At 54.8% G+C, this 18,892-nt stretch overlaps 1 protein-coding gene across 15 annotated transcripts in view; it reads right to left on the reverse strand.

Moving 5' to 3' along the window:
* The window catches only part of NFASC (neurofascin), a 167,709-nt gene that overhangs the window by 55,485 nt on the left and 93,332 nt on the right, over window positions 1-18,892 (reverse strand). For 7 of the 15 annotated variants that reach the window (XM_057508072.1, XM_057508079.1, XM_036909701.2 and 4 more), the window contains 7 exons: window positions 16,549-16,729; window positions 10,906-10,923; window positions 10,038-10,143; window positions 8,354-8,550; window positions 7,813-7,935; window positions 5,295-5,465; window positions 1,103-1,153 (listed from right to left, as the gene is read on the reverse strand). In XM_057508072.1, coding sequence (XP_057364055.1) covers window positions 1,103-1,153; window positions 5,295-5,465; window positions 7,813-7,935; window positions 8,354-8,550; window positions 10,038-10,143; window positions 10,906-10,923; window positions 16,549-16,729 — 847 coding nt within the window. The remainder of the gene's footprint in view (window positions 1-1,102; window positions 1,154-5,294; window positions 5,466-7,812; window positions 7,936-8,353; window positions 8,551-10,037; window positions 10,144-10,905; window positions 10,924-16,548; window positions 16,730-18,892) is intronic. The other 8 variants (XM_036909702.2, XM_036909699.2, XM_057508071.1 and 5 more) reach the window with 3 other exon arrangements.

An 18,892-nucleotide genomic window follows, 5' to 3' on the forward strand; every position in this document is an offset into this window, starting at 1 on the left:
AACAATGCCAAGGGTCCAACAAAGGCCTCCTGCCTCCTCAGACCCTGAATCTCTTGGGCAGGAGCTCAGTGTGGCTCTGGCTGCTTGGTGCCAAGTTCGAGGCTTTGTCTCTCCCCAGCTCTCGCTCTCCCTCCTCCCATCCCCCACTCCAGACTCTGACCGTTGTTTATATTAGCTCATCAAAATACAGACACTTCCTATCTATCCGAGCCCTGCAGTGACCTCCCCGGGGACCTGCAGGGACAGCTTCCGAGTCATAGCTGATGATGGGGACCAGCTGCCTCTTCAGCGCCAACAAATGATGATTCCTTGGGCTGCTCAAGGCAAACAAGACATTCTTGAGGCATGGCAGGAGGTGGTGATCAGGTGTGGAAATAGCCAATTACCCTCCTAATCAGCTTGAGCAACCAGTTGTGTGATGAGTTAGAAGTATGCCTCATGGACACTATTCCATGACTTGCCAGCATGCTGACTGGGGGGCAGCGGGTTTGTGCGCACTCCCAGAGGGGAGTGGAGGCGCAGGGGATGGGGGACAGCGAATGGCATCTTCATTATGCTCGCCTTGCAAAAGAGAGCTCAGAGCTGGCCTCCTACTCGTATTTCCCAGATGGGCTTTAAAGAGACATGGGCCCTGCGACATGGTACCCCTAGTAACTGAGGCTGGATACAACACAAACCGTTCACATCCAGACACTTGGGAGATAAGTAAACACCCCCACTACCAAGCTTCTGTGTTCTTTAAACCACTGCTAGGACGTCTAGCCTCGGGTTTCTCCATCCACCCACCACTGATTCTGATTCCTAAGTTTCTATTGAACCCTCTGATAAGTCCCTACCCTGGTTTAACCAACTATTCCAGAATTCAGCCACTGGAGGCTTGCACATTTGAGGAGGCCACACTGCCACGTGAACCACCTCAAACTCCTGAACTGGCCACTGTCCTCCTGGTGAGCAGTGTTCTGGAGGGGGCACCTTGGCACCCTGGCATGGCCAGCTGTCAGACCTGCCACCCAGCACAAGTTAACGGCATGGTATCAGTCAGGTTAGGCAAACTGTGGTTAGGACAGGCGAGGTTACTCCCAGGGTTACCGCAGCGACTCACCACTGTACATGTCAGGGTGGTTTCTTAAGGACGAGTCATTATAGGGGTGGTCTGCAATAAACAAAAGAGGGTGAGCAAACAGGAGGCCACGGAGAGGTCACGGGGGCATAAACAGGGAAAGAACAACAGAAACGCAAAGCCACAAAAACAGCCACGGAGAGCACCGGTGGGCTTTTGCAAAGGAAAGACATGGCATTTTTGGAAAGGAAATGTGCTTGGTGAAGAACAAGCAACACAAAACAGCCCAAAAAAGGGAAGAAAAGGTTAAATCCTGCAAAAGAAGGCAATAATAAAATAAGTTTCTTGTTTAATTAATTAAGTCCTTTAATTGCTTGGTCCCATATACTTTCAAACAAATGAGATAAGGATTAGTGGCATCCCGTGGCAGTCGTGGGGGCAACGCCTTCCCATCACATCCTCAGATCCCAGGACTGCAGAGCAGGCCAGCTCCCAGGCTGGCTGAAGAGAAAGGGGGCTGAGTGAGCCCTACCTGAGCAGGAGCCCAGGTGCCAGGGGTGGGGGGGCCAGGGAGAGGAGAAGATAGTTCAAGAGAAGCAGTTCACCAACAGGGAGTGGGACGGGGGACCAGTGGCAGCAGCAAGCACCCCCTAACCTGACCGGTGGGAGCACCCTGCTGTCAGGATGTCTCTGTTGGCAGAAAGGCCTCCTTCTGAGGAGGCTGGGAGCGGTCCAGGTTGGTGGGGAGAGCTAGGCTGGGGTTCAGATTTTAGGATTAGAAAGGGGGCCTGGGACAGGAGGGAGGGAGCGTGTGTTATATGTGAGCTCTGCACTGTGGATGCGGGAAGCCCGCTGGCTAAGCTGGAGGTTCAGAGCTCTCTAGACTGGTCTAGGGTGAAGATATTCCTTCAGGAGCAAGGTCAGTGGCTTTGGTTCCAATGTTAGGTAATTAAAACCCTTGGGCATCTAATCCTCAATGAGAAAGGCATTTTGGAATATGGCAACGCTCATGCCAGTGTCCCGAAGTAGCTTTTCACTCTTCTATCACCACCCCTTCCAGCTACTGGGTTCAAGTTTTGACAGAACCAGCAGGGGTGGGGGGTGGCCTGGCTGACTGAAGTCAAGCAGACAGCCCCCAGAAGCCAACACTGCCTGCGGGAGGGAGGAGAGGTGCCCTGCTGGAACATTTGCATATTTGAAGACAGATCAAGTCTTTGTTACAACTGACTGCAGGGCCCAGGCGCACTCTTTTCTGGGACCAGCATTGCGCTGTACCCCAAATCTGTGTAACACCCAGTAGGAGGATTTTCATTATCCAGAACTAGCCCCTAAAATGGGGTGTTGGAAAAGACCTGGCCTGCGCTTGGGAGTCTGCCGGAGTTTTTGCGGAGCTAAAGGTGGGAACTGACCAGCATCAAAGGAAGAGGCAGGGTGGGAGGGGACAGGAGGGGCTGCTGCCGCGCTGGGAGGAGGAGCTCCTCTCCTGGGGAAGACAGATGTGCACAGATGCAAGGACCTTTGTTTCATGCGGCCATGCTGCAGGGTGGAAAGACAACCCCTCTCTTTCCAGAGAAGTGCCCCCAGCTCTGAACCAACCTCAGAGTTTGTGGATTCTGGGGCACATCTGGGAAATTCAAGGAGGCCTTCTGACCCCTCTAAGAGCATCACTTAGACGGCAGACACCGGAGGAAAGCAGGTGAGGGCACTGCAGCCTGCCTTGGGGACAGCCCTCGTCCCTCACTGCAGTGGCCTCCCATCCCGGCAGAGGCTCAGGAGGGCCCCGGGCCCTGTTCTGGCGTCGGCAGAGCGGGACACACACATCCTTGTCAGCCAGACTCCACTGTTTGTCTCTGACTGCATCCCCAAACAAATTTTAAAAATGATTTAAGGTGGCCCAGTATTTTGCATTAGATCTCTCTCTCTCTCCTTCCTTTAATGCAGGTAAGCGGAGCTGTGGTGAGATTTAGTTCTTCCCCCCACGGGCAAACCATGGCAGGAAGGCCTGGTGAGGTCAGAGTCTCAGAGGCTGTTCCCTCTTGTCTGCTCTGCCTGCCACCCCCAGACCCGGTTCCGAAGGCACAAGAAAAGCCTGTGTCCTTTCCAGGCAGGAAGGTAGAGAGAGTACACTGTGCTATTTTAAGCAACTGTGCCCAATTCTGGGCTGGCTTAGATGCCCAGAAGTTGCTGCTGGCCCCAGCTGGGAGAACTCCAGGAAGCTGGCAGGGTTCTGTTCCCACCACCCAGGGAGTTTCTCAGCATTTGGAGGAAAGAGTTTTCACTAGAGGAGACCCAGAAACAAAGAAGAAACAAACATCCCTTACCTCCTCTGCTAGAGAAAAGGATGCTTCTGGAAAGTCCAACTTGTAATTATTGTTGAAATCTCTGACTGCTTAAATTCTGCAGAACAAGGCTCTTTGCCACTTCCTTCTCCCTGTCTCCACCCCAGGTGACACGAGGGCCTCTGCTCTGGACCAGAGAAGTTCACCTACTCAGTCCCCAAATAATCAGCTGACCTCAAGCATTGCCCCAGGCAGGGTGAAAGGGATCCAGGTGATGGCATTAAAGGCCGCCCAGGGATCAGCTCCATGGGCATCTTGTTCTTGACATTCCTGCCTCTCTACTGCCCTGCGCTGCCAGCCCTGTCCTGGCTCCGAGGCCACTCTGAGGTTCCGGGAAGACCGCACTGTCCTCCCCAGCTCAGCCAGCTGGCAGGTGGTCGCCCCTGATGCGCACTGAGACACTTGAGACAACCCAGCTTTCTTTTCCAAGGGTATCTCTTTGGGCCTGGGTCTGGAATAAGAAAGCCAGGGAGGGGGCGGCAAGCAGCCTGGAGCTGGGTAACCCTGCCAGGAACACACGGCGGTTGTCCTGGGTTTCGGGCCATCCTGTTGGCTGCCAAACTCGGGTAGCTGGACACCAACTCACAACAGTGTGTGGGAAGCGGCAGAGGCCGGAGGGGGCAGATTCGAGGGCGGTGAGACAGGATTCAGAGAGAGAAGAGAGAGAGGAAAAGAGGGAGGGACACGGAGAGGACGGGAGTGAGAAAGAAAATGAAGAGAAAGGAAAACAAAACCCCCACAGGAGAAGGGGGGCAGGAAGAAAGCTACTACTCAGGCATCCCCTTGGATGGCGCAGTGGAAACGGGGTGCAGGACTGGGCTGGCTCTCAGCAACATGTTCTCGTCACTGTCAGGGGCTGACGAGGACAGAGAGAGCCCACTGGTCCCACGTGAGGAACGGGTGCCCCAAGCCTGTCCCCCACCTGTAACACATGTGCGGGCTCCAGGAAGCCGGGGTTCAGCCTTTCCTCCAGCCTGGGGAGGCTGCCAGAGCCCACACGGTGCCCTCTGCCTGGCCTCCCCCACAGTCACGACTGTCCACAGTACCGAAAACAGCACAGCTGAGTCAGACAGATTAAAATCTTCCGAGGGGGCTCTTCTACGGAAGGCACGTTACAGGTCCACAGCGTCAATCAGCATGGCCACTTTCAGTGTCCTAAGCAGGCTGAGAACTTGGCAGCCAAACCTGCAGGCTGCAGGGTCCCTGGCCAGAAGTGTGATTTTGAACCGACTAGCTTCTCTCGCTCCATTGTGGAGGGCCACCGACGCTAGAATGGGTCAGAAAATGCTGACTGGCTTTGGTAACAGCCAACCAGAATCAGGGAATAAAAATGAAAACGAAACGGAAACATCAATCTGCTACTTGCAAACGTAGCAATTCCGTATGGTCCAGCATATACGTGTTACAGAATCCAATACAACTCACGTAGGTACACCCACTCATTTGGATATTCTGTGCTGGGGCTTGTTTTATTCTAGAAATAAACACAACCCAATGATGACTGGATATAAAAGAAACAATTCAGCTGAGTCATGAGATGCCGGATGGTCACGTTGAGCACTGCTTCTCAGACTCTGGCGTGTTTTCAAATGACCTGGAGAGCTACTGCAGAACAGAGAGGCCCAGACCGTCAAGGTAGAATAGGGCTGGGCCTGGAGATGGTTGCCAAGTTCCCCAGGTGATTCTGAGTCGCACCAAAGTTTGAGAGGCACTGACTTAGAGGAGGACCACGTCTAACTCGATGCTTTAGAATCAAGAGATGTTGTTTAAGAGCAAGTGAAGTAGCTCAGTGGCTGGAGGGATTTCTCGGTCAGCCTTGGGGACAAGGCCCCCCAGCCCCAGCTCGGCAGGCTGCCACCCCCGGCTCCCAGCCCCAGGCAGGGGCCCGCACTCACTGGTGAGGACCTTGAGGGTGAATGCGTTCTTCTGCTGGATGGTGTGGGTGAAGTGGAAACGGGCGTTGCAGCTGTAGTCTGTCTGCATGTCTGGCAGCATCACACTGGAGAAGTACAGGTCCCCATTATGGCCCTGGGACACACGCTTGTCTTGGGTGATGGGCTCCATGGCTGTAAGGAAGCGGAGGGACTGTGGGAGACTGGCAGGAATGACCACCGGAATGATGAACAGGATGCTTGTGGAGACCAAGCACCTGCTAGGGGCCACGTGGGGCCAGTTCATTATTTGGTCTGATCCTCTCAACTCTGAGGTAGGGCTTATTCCCATTTTGCAGGTAGGAAAACAGAGGATTTAACGTGCCCTGGTTTGCAATAGCAGTGAAGGGAGAGGAGGATTTCGATTCAGACCTGTCTGCCCACCACACCCAGGATGACCACACTTTTATATCTCCTGTTCATGCCACAAAAGATCCCCAAGGCCAGAGGGAGGGAACACCATCCTTCAGATGCTCCCCCAAATCAGGAGTCACATTCACCTGTTTTATTTTTTAACTGCCTCCACTCCAAGAAAGAAAAAACAATAGCAATTGTAATTGTAAGATGTATACCAAGCAATGATGCACACCATCAACTGTACAATGCCTTCCAAGTTTAGAGATGCTAAAATATGAAAATGAGTGCTTTTTAGAATTAATGACCTCATAGGAGTGGCTGAGAATGCTCACTACCTTATCTACACTTTTTCAAGCACTGATATAAACCCAAACGACCAGGTTTCCAGGCTACTGGTTTGTAAAAGTATAAGGCTGATGACTCACAGCCAACTCCTTCCTCTCCCCCACAATGGTTTTTTAAGTGAGCATTTCTTTAAATGCAATGTTAACAATGTCAGCTTTCCAATGATGGGCTGGTCAGCTGTTCACATCATTTACAAAGATGGGCTGCAGGCCTGCTGGGTGCCAGGCACTGTCCTGGGTACTGGGTACTGGTGAGAGAGATGAGTAAGGGCAGCTCCTGCCCTCCGAGAGCCTGGGGCAGTGCGGTGAGTGGGAAGCTCCGGGTAAGGAGGGGCACCCAGTCCATTCCAGGGCCTTTGAGCGGAGGCCTGAAGGCTGGGGGGCCTTTACCAGGCAGAAGAGGAGGAGGAGCGAGGAGCTCTGAGCAGCAGGAGCGGCGTGCGCTGAAGGTAAGGGCGCCTGCCTGGGGAGAGGGACGTGCAGGTAGGGAGCAGCAGAAGAGCTGGAGAGGCGGAGGGGACCAGGTCAGCAGGGGAAACGTGGGCTGTGTGTCAGGCAAAGGAGCTGGACTGGGTCTGGGGTATTGGAGGAGCCAATGAAGGGCTTTGGGCGTATGAATGACAGGATCAGAGTTACATTTTTAGGGAGACCAGGGAGGCCGGTAATGGGTAATTATTGCAACCTAGGGAGAGGCTGCAATTATGGCCAGATCTGGGGACATGTCGGCTGACGACAGAAAGAGTAGCAGATCATGAAATGTGCTCAGGTCACCTGGTGACGAGTGTGATGATGCGGGGCTGAGAACGGAGGGTCTGAACCGACAGCTAACAAACCGACCCTCCAGCCTGTGACCAGGCGGCCTTCCTACCACTCTGCCGGGTGGTGCGGAGGAGGGGGACGGCGACCGAGCCCATCCTCACCTGCAGAACAGCGCGCGCTGCCACACCGGCAAGGCAGCCTCTTTAGGCAGTAGGCTGGTGAGAATTCAGGGGTGGATGCTAGCAGGGAGACAGGCGGATCAAGAGACTGACAGATGGGTGGACAGGGGAGCGGGAAGGGAAGCCAGGAAGTTTCGAAGACAGACAGTAGTCCTCTTTGCCTTCACAATGATTCCCCTTTATTTTGACTGAAAACATGGGAAGAAACTGAGGTCCAGAGCAGGTCAATGAGCTTCAGTCCAAAACGGAGAGAGGACCAGCTCTGAACGATGGTACAGTGCCCCGTGCTCCAAACTTCCCATCTTCCTAAACTCTGTTATCAAAGATGTCCTTTCTTAATCCCCAATTCTGTCCTATAAGAAGAGCCATCAAAATAAATCCAGACCAACAAAGATGGAAAAAGAAGGTGCGGCATCAAGTTCCCAAACTGGCCTGTTGAAAAGTTTCTCCTCTTCTGCCTTATTCCTTTTTCTCTTGTGCTTCCTCATCATCACAAGCACTTGCATGTCCGGCCCTGTCATAAGCACTGTAGATGTATTCACTCATTTATCCTTACAATAATCCTACTAGATAAGTACAATTATTAGCTCTATTTTTTCCAGAAGAGGAAACTGAGGCCCAGAGATGTTAAGTAAGTTGCTCAAGATCACACAGCCAATAGTGGCTGGGCTAGGAAATGAGCCCATGCAGCCTTTCTCTGCAGAGCCTGTGTTCTCAGCCAGGCGGCCTCCTTGCCTCTGCTTCTCATACATCAGGGTCTCCTAGCCTTGGGTAAGTCCCTCCCATTTAGCACACCCAGCCCTGATTAAAACAGAAATAAAACACCAGGCCCCCAAGACTTACAGCTGCTCATCCAGAAGATGACTGGGGACGGAAGTCCAGGTGGGGGGTTGCACTGCAGTGTCAAGGGGGCACCTTCTTGAACAACAACGGGGTCCAGGTTTTCCTTGGGCCACAGGGGAGATTCTGGGGAGAAACAGACAGGAGGATAAAATGAGGGTGATGGCTGGGGTTAGAGGCTGGCAGCAAGGAGGGCAAGGGGGGGAAACAGGAGAACGAGGCAGGCAGCAGGGAGGGCCAAGGCCCACGAGGCTAAGCAGCTCAGCCCCTGGGAGGCGGGAGGAGAGAGGACTTTTGTCTGAATGGTGCACATCTCAGAGGCTCCTCTCCTGCCCCTCCTCCTGTGCCCAAGTGGGCCCCTGAAGTGGTTCACAATGCTGGTTTGGAAGCCGCCTTACCAAGGAGCATGTGCTCCTGCTCACAGGCAGAAAAGCAAGGAGGATGTGCAGGGCACCGAGGCACCGACAGGCCAAGGGCAGGCAGCCCTTCAGGAGTGGCCTTCCTTCACCCCCTTCACCCCTCAGCCCTGCCCCGCGCTACTCACTGGACACCTGCAGGCGGATCCTGTTGGACAGGGCCGTGCCGAACTTGTTGCGGGCGAAGCACTGGTACTCCCCCTCGTATTCCTCTGGCCGCCCGCCGCTGCGGAAGTCGATGACCAGGGTCCCAGACCTCCTCCTCATGGACACCCGGGGGTCCTTGGCGATGTTGAAGAACCTGCTGTTGCGAGTCCAGTGGAAGCTACGGACAATGTGGGGGGAGCAGGGGTGATGAAGAGTAACAAGGTCTGCTCCGGGCTCCAGGCGAGAATCCAGGGCCCCGGTCCCTGACTCAGTCCCCAGACCACGCCTCCCTACCAGTGGGTCCCAGCCGAGGCTGAGCAGCAGCAGGTCACCTGGAGAGCCTGACAAGGCGCAGACCCCCAGATCACACCCAGGTGAAACTCGGGGGCAGGCCCCTCAGTGAGAACTTGTGCCCGGCCAAGGCTGGGCGCCGTGGCTCTCAGTGGTAGGTGACCGAGCAGCTGCTGGGGGGTCATGCTCTTTGGAGGAATAGGCAGTGGTTTTGATTTTTTAAAATCCAGTCAGCTGCTGCTTCCTCTCCAGAGCACCCCCAACCTCCATCTAGGAATGCCAACCCAAGTGCAGAGTTTACCCGACCCCAGTGCATTAGTGGGGCCAGCTCTGCTCCTTCTGTCTCCTTATTTGACGATCAACCCTAAGGCAAAGTGAACCGGCTCGGTTACCTGCGCCCCTGCTCAGTGGGTGTAGATTATAAAGCGGCGGCCTCACATTACAGCCCGAGGAGGGCTGGCTTTAGAAGAAAAAGCAGCCCTCACGAAACTGAGCCCCAGAGTGAAGACACTAGCATGTCCCTCAGCCTCTCCTGGGGGATGTGTGTCTGTGGCTGCCCAGGACATGACTTTAACAGAAGCAGAGCAGCAGTCACTTCTCAGTGTCACAGAATCACTGTCCCCACAAAGGGATCATGGGGAAAGAGCAAGCTTCAGAAGCAAGGCCGCCCGTGCCCAGTCTGCCTCTTGGGGTGACTTCTGCTCCCACCACGGAGGAGGGAGGCCCGGCTTGCTCCTGGGCCCAGCTCTGGGCTAGCCCGGCTCCTGCAAGGCCAGAGGGGGTGCGCAGAAGTCAAGGCTCCACCCAGCCTCACTTCTCCTGCCCACAGACGTGCCCGACAAGGGGTCCTGTCCCGCCTGCGTCTGAATCCAGAGTGAGGCTCCCGAAGGGTGCGGCCTCTGGATGCTGCTTTGAAAATGAGGGATGGACAGTGTAACATCTCAGTATCTCTAGTGCTTACTGGTCGGTAGGAACACACCTGCCCTGGAGCATCAGAGGCCTGGGTTTAAACAGACTCAGAATGAGAGACTCAGGTCGGCTCGGAGGAGGAACTTCCTACACGCTAACCATAGGGGGTGTTGGGGACATAGGCAGTGGGAAGGATGTTACAGGGGAAGTCAGAAAACAGTATCTGGTCCTGGCTTTTTGCTGTGACCTTGAGCCACTTACGTTTTCTGGCCCCCCGTTTCCTCACCAGCTACATTTCTTAGTCATCCAAACTGTACCGTCCGTCTAATGAATACATCCAATTTTTAAGCTGCCTGAACGATCGCGATCATCAGGCCCGAGGATGGGCCTGGAGGTGGTTTAAACGCCCTCCCTGCGGGCTCCTTTCCCTCCACCCAGCTTGGGTTTACCTGCCAGCACGCTCACCTGGGGGCGGGGTTCCCCTTGGCTTCACACTCAATCAGGATGTTATCCCGGGGATCCACGATGTGGTCCTTCACGGACTGCTTGGTGATGGTCGGGGGCTGGGACACTGCAACAGTGGGTACAGACAGTCAGGGCTGCAGGGGCCTGCGCTGGGGCACCGAGGGAAGGAACAGCGTGGGGAGCCACATGGACAAGCAGGCAAGGGGGTGGACAGGGTCCCAGTTCCTGGGACCTGGCTCCTTAAAGGGGCCGCAGGCAAGGGCATGTGTCAGACTCTAAGACTCCCTTTCAGAGCTCATATTATCCTTAGGAGAACCTGTAGGCCAGGCTTTTATTTTACCCATTCTTAAATACCAATGCTTTTAGTACAATGCTTAGTGTACAACAGTTCTTGATTAAATGTTTGTTGAATGAATACAGGAACAAAAAGCAGCTAGACTTCCAGGACCTAGTGGCCATCCATGATGCTTCTGAGACCTGGAGGGTTAACAGATGGCCAAACTGTGGTAAGGCTGGAGCTGAAAGAGGCTTAGTCCCCAGAGAACTTCCCAGGGACCTGTCTGCATGCCAAAGAGCCAGCTGCCCTCACTCCTGGGCCTGGGTGCCACCGTTCTCCACGGCTCTCTCTCTCGTCAGCCACTGGAGGATGGGGTAGCAGGGCCACCAGCAATGGGCTGCTCTGGCTGAGCCTCTTCCCTTCTGGCATGGGAAGGGATGGATTCACCCCAGGGCTCTGATGTCAAGGAGCCCCGACAGGCAGGGAGGGGAGGCCGCTCACCCCCAGCATCTCCTCACCGGGCTTCTCCCGCCCCCCTTCCTGCCCTCCGACTTCCCAGAAGCACAAGTGCAGAGGGGCGCTGGGACTCACACTCATTCTGGATGCTTGCTGTTAGTTCCGATGGGTTAGCATTGTGAAGGGAGAAAAGGAGACATTGGTTATCGGTTCTCAGCACGACTCCTGGCCCCAGTGTCCTCACACTCAGCAGCAGACAGACAGGGAGGTGGACTCGGGGGGGAGTGCTTTGTGGAGAAGGTGACCCCTCCCCGGGGAGATGACAGCACGCAGCTGAGCACACAGCCCGGCTTCTGACCGCATCATGTCGCCAGGGAAGTCCAGACATCACAAGCGACAATGCTGCTTGAATGCGGCTGAGCTCCGGCACCGTCAGCCCCAGACACAGCGTGGGGAGAGCAGGCTCCTTGGGCAACGGGGCAGGGCTGAGGCTGAGGGGCCTGTCCCAGCTCCACTGAGGGCACAGCCCAGGGGCGTCACTCCTCCCACAACACCCTCCTCTCTTCTGCACCTGGAAGCACCTTCCTTCCACACCGTCTCCTCCTTTCTTATCCTGTGGAAAACTAGCAACAGAGGAATTGCTGCTGGCCTGCCCACGGCCCTCTGGAAAGCTGGCTTCTGAACAGCTGCTGGGGTTGGGGAGGGGAGCAGAGCCCACCACCCCTTTCTGTGCTTTTTACAAAAGGGGTGGAGAGACAGGTGGCACAAATGCTCCTCAGCCCTCACCTGAGATGTGCACCTGCCTGTGTTACAGGTGTGTGTTTGAGGTCAGGCTTCCCAAGTTCACGGGTGGGGAGTAGGGGGTGGTAATGGTTACAACCAGCTTCTGATGCAGTAGATCCTGCATTTCTGACAAGCAGCCACGTGACGTCAGTGCCGATGGTCTGTGGACCATCCTTTGAACGGCAAGATTTTAGATGGGGCGTTCTTTGTGGCAACAAAGTCTTGGTTAAAATTTGCAGAGAACACGTGTGCCAGTAACTTTTTAAGCCGCCTTTTCCTTTTGACGCCGTTCTCACCTCCTGAGGGGGTGGGTGTCACACGCCGTGGGTGCTGCAGGCTGACTTTGTCAGAGTGAGGGCTTCCCGGGGAAGCGAGGCTGCCGGTGAGCTGTGGTGACCCCGAGGCTTTCTGACTGACCACAGGGAGATGGGGTAGAGGAGTTTAAGGACTCAGAGGGGGGCCAAGCTGGAGAAGGCAGAGCTATGACAGGACCCAGAGAAGCAAGAGCCCGAGGAAAGGGCAGACAGCTGCCAGAGAGGGGACGCGGAGGGCGGCAGGCACGAGTGCCCTCCAACACACGCTGCCGTGAGTGACAGCCCTGCGTGTAAGACCCCCGAAAAGGCTCAAAATTATTCTTTCGGGGGGGCCCAGGCTGTGTGGCTGATGGGCACTGGAAGAGATGTCACCCACTTTACCATGTGCCTGGGGCAGCCCTGGCAGGAAACAAAACAGAATGCAAAACCCAGGGGAAAAGCAGGAATCCATGGTTTTTGAACACGCTCCGTGGGGCTACCTGGGGCAGCGCCTTCACACATCTCATTTTTCTGGCCAGGGGCCCAAGAAAAGTTTTCTGGAAAGCCACGGGGGTTGGCATGGAGGGGGCGGTGGCAGCAGGGGGCATTTCAGAAGTAGGGCTGGCACCTGACCCACTGCTGAGCACCCGCCCAGGCCCCTGGTTCTTCACCTCAGGACACAGTTGAGGTCTTCTGCATCCTCATGCACAGCGGCCGTGGATGGGAAGCCTGGCAATGGATCTGCTTTGCCCACATGGCCCTCAAGCCTCTTTTTTATAGCATCACAGGCTGGTTCAATGGAAAGAGTCCTAGACTTTGTCCAGGGATCTTCAGTTCTTGGAAAGGAAGTTGCTCAGTTAAGGTCCACAGGAAGTTCATTTCAGAACTGGAATGAGGACCAGATTTCCAGTTGTCTGGTCCAGAGCTCTTTTCACAAGAGGTATGCTGGCCAGGTGGGGCCTTGGCACTCCGTTCTCCTTGGCATTTTGGACAAAGTAAGGGGGAGGCTTGGGGGGAATGGAGACTCTTAAGGCATCTGGAACTGGCTGGAAGGCTGTCCCCAGCCCCACACTGAAATCAGACCAGGGGCCTGCCCTTGTCTACAGAGGTAATGACATCTGCAGCCACCACTATGAAGGAATTCATTACAGGGGCACAATCAACCCAGAAGATAAGCTGCTGCAGGCAGAAGACAATGGGGACAGCCAGCCTGGTGACAAGGGCAACTACCGAGTCCTGGGACACCCCCATCGTGTCACACCACCTGCTCTTTTTTCCTCCTGTGCAACTTGCTGGAAGCTGATGTCAAGTGGAAAATGAATTTGCCCTTTAGCTTACAAGGGGGTGGGGGGAAATCCTCCACCAGGCTGTGCAGGGCATGAGGCACATGCCTACCAGCCTGCAAGGTTTCTTTCTTTCTTTCCCCCTGCACCTCTTTTCCCGGCTCTGATACCTAGGACCCTGGCAGCCATCACTTGGAGGATGGCATGTGTGTGCTATTGAGCCCATCCCACAACACTATTTGGGATGATGGTGAGGAGGAAAGGCTTCTCCCACCCCACTGCCCCCCTCTGTGGGCTCCTAGGAGAAAAATGCTGAGTCCGTTGATGTGGGGGGAGATGGGGGTGGCAAGCTGCCAGCAGCCACTTTTTGGCAAACTCATTCTGGGTGATGAGGCGACACTTTGCTTTGTTCAAAGGTCACGTTGTTCTCCTTGGGGCTGGTGAGGGTTGGGGAGGTGGGTACGTGTGAGTCTCCGGGCAGAGCAACAGGGCTGGAGGCTGGGCGCTTCTATGAGGGATTGTGCAGCAGCAGCCCAGGGCTCGTCTCCAGGAAGCCTGCCGTGCCAAACTCCCCAGGGCAGAAGGAATGCCCTGGTCCTCGAGGCACAGATAGGGCCCCAAAGGGGCAAGCGAGTGGAAGGGCACACCTGGCAGGGCAGCCTCTGGCTGAGCCCCTCAGCCCCTCCCAGCCAATGTACAGGGAAGTTGGGGGGCCTGCTCTCGGGCGGTCCCCAGGCCTTGGCTGTGGAAGTAGCACTGCCATGAATATGGGGGAGCACGTATCTCTTCTGCCTTCCGTGACAACAGGGATGGACCTTGAGGGCATTATGTGAAGTGAAATAAGTCAGACAGAGACAGAAAAATACTGTATGTTCTCATTCATATGCAGCATCTAAAAAAGTCAAACTCAGATGAACAGTAGAATGGTGGCTGCCAGGGGCTGGGGGTATGGGAAGCTACTGGTCAAAGGGTGGACAGGTTCTGGGGATCTAGTGCACAGCAGGCAACTACAATGAGCGCAGTGTGTCATATGCTTGAAGGCTGCTAAGAGAGGAGACTGTAAACGTCATCACCATGCAGAGAGAAAGGCAATGACGTGAGGGGATGGACGGGGTGACGGCACCTACTGCGGGCATCACTTTGTAATAAATACGTGCGGCAAATCGTCGAGTTGTATGTCTTCAGCTTACAGATGTTATACGTCAATAATATCTCAATAAATGAACCTCAGTAAATGTCTGCTCTCTCCCCAGCCCCAGGTTGAGATGTGGAAGAGGCTCAGACAATCTGCGAGGCAGCTGGGCTGGGCCCAGTGGGAGGGGGCCACCTGGCTGCAGAGGACCTCTTCCCAGGGGGCCCAGGGCCTCTCTGCAGGGTCTGCCTGTGTCTTGCGTTGTGTTTGGCTTCTGTGGACTCATTCTGGAAATGTCATTATGGCCACTACGTCTGCAGCAACCGGAAGGCACACCTCCCACTTCAGAGAGCTGTGCGGTCTGTGCAGGCCCTGGCACTTGGGAGCTGTAGAAGACGCTTCATTGCTCTGCACGGGGGTTTCTGACCTGTCGGCCAAGGACCTGCATCATGGACTCGCTGTGAGAATCACAGGAGGCGATGCTGCAAAGCACTCAGCTCTCCCCTGGGCACACGGCCCAGCGACTTCCAAGAACTAAGGGGAGGCAGATTACCAGAGGCAGGGGTGGGGCACTTGGGTGCCAAACGGGGGGAGGGTCAAGAGACCCGGGTTCTTCTTGTGAGGCCATCACCCATTTGCTGTGTGACCCTGAGCCAGCAGGCCTGAGTTTCTGTGGATACAGTAAGGGAAAGGCTGTCCTCCAGGCCCTCCATGTGGCCCCCGAGCTGGGGAGGTGGTGCTGGGGAGGTCAGGGTGCCCTGCAGGTGGGCCTCTGGAGACACCTGTGCTGGGGTGCCTGCCTGTGGCTCCAGTAGAGCTTTGGAAATCCAGATTCCTAGCAGAGATGTCAAAGCATCTCTTTGTAGGTTCACCTTGCAGGACCCCCTCACCCACTGCCGCCAGGGATCAAAGTGGCAGTGAGTGAGCGAGGAGAAGCAGCAGGGGAGAAATGAGCCTTCACCACTTCCTTGATAACCCAATTTCCTCCACCTGCCCCCCTCTCCAGGGACGTGGCCTTATCGTGCTCCTTATTAGACTGTCTGCCTGGGAGTGTTAAGGAGAGACTCTCCCTAAGCCAGCACAGCAGATGGTCTCCAAGGGAACAGCTTCTTTACAACCCCCCCACTCCCTCCCTGAGCATACAACACACACGCACACACTGTTGGGGGGTAGCTGGGGTCTTGCCCATCCTGCTTCAGGGTCCAACTTATCATCTCTACTGGCCTCCTCTCACCCAGAAGTGTCCACTCCTCTGGGTGGCTGTTATTGGTGAGGCAAGGTGGGAGGGGCTGAGACACCTGTGACTCTTCTCCCGCCATGTTATTTCCAGGCCCCAGGGGCTGGCTTTGGAGAGCTCAGTGGGGACTTTTTGGAAGCCGTATCACACGCTCACCCCTCCCCAGACATCTGCCACCTGGAGCGAGCCCAAGGCAACGTTGACATCACACGGGTCCAATCTATTCCTGGAGGCAGGGAACAGGGGGCAGAGGTGGTATGCCCACATCAAAGCACTGGGGTGCCAAGACATCCTGGTAGGGGTGTCAGAACTGTGCAAAGGTGGTACACATCTAAATGCAGGGCCAAGAAGCATGGCTGTCACTCAACTGGCCACTTACAAATGTAATACCAGGTACGGCTGGTGGAGGCATGGCCATCAGAGCAGCATTCCAAGCCCCTTATTTGTGATACTGATTGCCAAACAATGCCCCCACCATGGGGGACAGAATGACATGGATTTTACTTTTCTGCTTTACCATGGGAAAGTTGAAAACAAACTGCAGGAATCAGTGTCTGGTTCTCCCAGTGGCATTATAATAGGGCTCTGTTTGCAAAATAAGCCTCTTCCCAGCCCTCCTGGGCCCATCCATCCACCTGATCAGTCAGTCCAGCCAAGAGGGCCTAAACAGTCCAGCTCAGATACTAGGAAGGCAAACGAGAACCTTCTACTACACTTGGGCCCTGGGAACTCTGATGGGCAAGTGGAGGGAAGAACACCTGAGTGACACTCGGACGCCTGAACTCTGCCACCTCTGGCCCAGCTTAGGGGCTCCAGGCAGGCCACGCACCAGCTGAGCCACAGCCCCGAGAGACTGTGCTGTACATTTACAGCCCCGCATTCCCAAACATGAGGCCGTCCCTGTCAGTTCTCTGGAGGGAAACTCAACTCTGAACCTGGAATGCACCGCTTCCCCTTTCCCAGCCTTCTTCAGAAGTTGGTCTTAACTGTCCCCTGGCCTCCCCGCCATCCAGCTGACAGGAGAATGAAGGAAGAGGGAGCATGACTCACGATCCATAGGGATCTCGATGGCCCCGCCGAGGCTGAGGAGGCAGAGGAGGAGGGCTGCGAGGACCCCGGGCGGGGGCTGCTGCCCGGCCATCCTCAGCACCGGGCCCCGCTCCCTGCTCCCCGGCCCGCGGAGTCTCGCTGCCTCCAGCCGCTGAAACTGCGCCTTCTGGACAGAGCTCAGCTGTGGGAAGAAACACAATGACAAGTGAGCTGCTCTTCTGCTCAGAGTTTGTGCTAGCAACCCTACAGGGCCTGAAGGTTCCCCTTGGTCCCAGACTGATATTCTAACACAGGGGTTCTGAAGCTTGCAGTGCTGACATTTAGGAGCCTGTAATTCTTTGTGCAGGCAACTGTCTCGGGTATTACAGGGTATTCATCAGCTTCTCTGGCTGAGGCCAGTAGATGACAGTAGGGTCCACTCCTGCCCCTCTAGACACTGTCAACTGTCCTCTGGAGGACAAAACCACCCCCAGTTGAGAACCATTGTTGTAGAAGGAAGGAAACTGCACAGAACGGTCATGAAAACACTGGCCCACAGGCCCAGCACCTGGAAGATGCCATGCATTGGGCCAGCAAGAAACACATCAACCTCCCAGCCTCTCTGGGCTGAGTGGGCCTGGGTTTGGGGCATACAGATAAGACCACACTGATGTCCTTTGATCCAGAGAGAGGGGCTGGGTGAAGGCGGCAGCACCGGGCATTAGGAGTTATGTGAAACCTGGTTGCCCAAAGGACTTGTTTCGAATGGATGATTTCTGCAGATATTTTGTGCGGCTAAGGTGCAGCAGACCCTGATGTCTGCGCCTTTAGACTGAGGGCCGTGCTGAGACGAGAGCCCAGGAGAAGGGGCGTCTAGTCGGTTGGCAGAACGAGCAGTGTTGGGACAGCCTGATGCTCACGTCCTCAAACACAAGAAATCATTCCAGGGCCTCCAGGGAGAGGGGTCAAAAATGGCTGTCCAAGGAGCCTGGAATGGTCCGTTAGAGATGAATCCTTCCCTCTACTTCTGAGAGGGAAGAGCAAGAATCACCTACAGCTGACACAGAGCATTCAGACGGGCAGAGGCTCTGAAACACGGAGGCTTAAAATTAAAACTCAGTCCGGTTTGCTGTTCCACCACGGGGCCAAGTCCAAGAGGAGGCGGGAGGCAGTTCCCCAGGATTCTTCCAGCTTTCCTGGACTAATAGCCATCCATCAAGTGGACACGCTGTTCTCCTATTCCTCTCTGGCAGAGATTTGAAGCCTGCTCTCACCTTACACCCCATCATCTCCCATCTACCCCGACGGAAGGGACAGAGGAGAGGAGCAGGGTTCCAGGCCTTGCTCCAGGGAGACAAGGCCATACTTCTGAAGACAGGGGGATGAGGTACTGCTCCTGCGCCAGAACGTGGATCGAGCCGAAGGATCCTGATTCAGCTTTCGGCGGTTTCTCTCCTGGATGCGGGGCACAATGCCAGCCCCCGACCGCAGGTATATTTCCGGACCCCATTCACTTGCCTCCCTTCCCATCGCTTCCACCTTGGTCACCATCATTTCAAGCCAGTTACCAGAACAGCTTTCTAAGTGGTCTCCCCATTTCTACCTTACCCCTCTGATTCATTCTCCACCCATATATAGAGTTGTTATTTCTAAAGGGCAAGTGTACATGTGCCTAGTCAACTCACTAGCTCACTGCTGCCTAGAAGTTGAAGAGAACGTCCTTGACAAGACTCAGAGGCCCTGCATAAAGCAGGCCCCTCTGCAGTCTCAGCTGTCATCACCCCCACTTGTGCCTGTGCTCCAGCCAGCACGGGCCGTCTGCTGGGCATCATGCTCTGTCGTGCTGACTGGCTTCTGCACAGATTGACTTCTGCCTAGAACACTCTTTCATGACCTCTCTCATTAGGATTTAAAGTGTGACTTGGGTGCCCCTTGTCTGTACTCCTGAACACCATTTATATCCTCCTATTAGAGCACTTGTCACTTTGCATTCATGCCAAAGGCTACTTGTTTGTAGCTCCTATAAAAAGGAAGGTGCCTCTTGTTAATCACTAGAATCTAACAGACTAAAACACAGCAGGCCCTCAAGAGTATGTGATGGACTATGTAAGAATTTGTTCTCCATGTAAGAACTTGTTCGTTATGCTTCAGAAGATTGGAGACTGATGAAAATTAGGCTTGGGGTGGATTAATGATTGTGCATTGAGCATTGACCCCCCTATACAGAATTTTATTGTTGTTAACAACCATTTGATCAATAAATATGAGAGATGCCCTCACAAAATATATATATATATACGCACTTCCAATTGTAAAATAAATAAGTAACCGGGATGTAATGTATAGCATAAGGAATATAGTCAAA

Source organism: Manis pentadactyla, chromosome 9 (assembly GCF_030020395.1).
Source record: "Manis pentadactyla isolate mManPen7 chromosome 9, mManPen7.hap1, whole genome shotgun sequence".
Taxonomy (NCBI): domain Eukaryota; kingdom Metazoa; phylum Chordata; class Mammalia; order Pholidota; family Manidae; genus Manis; species Manis pentadactyla.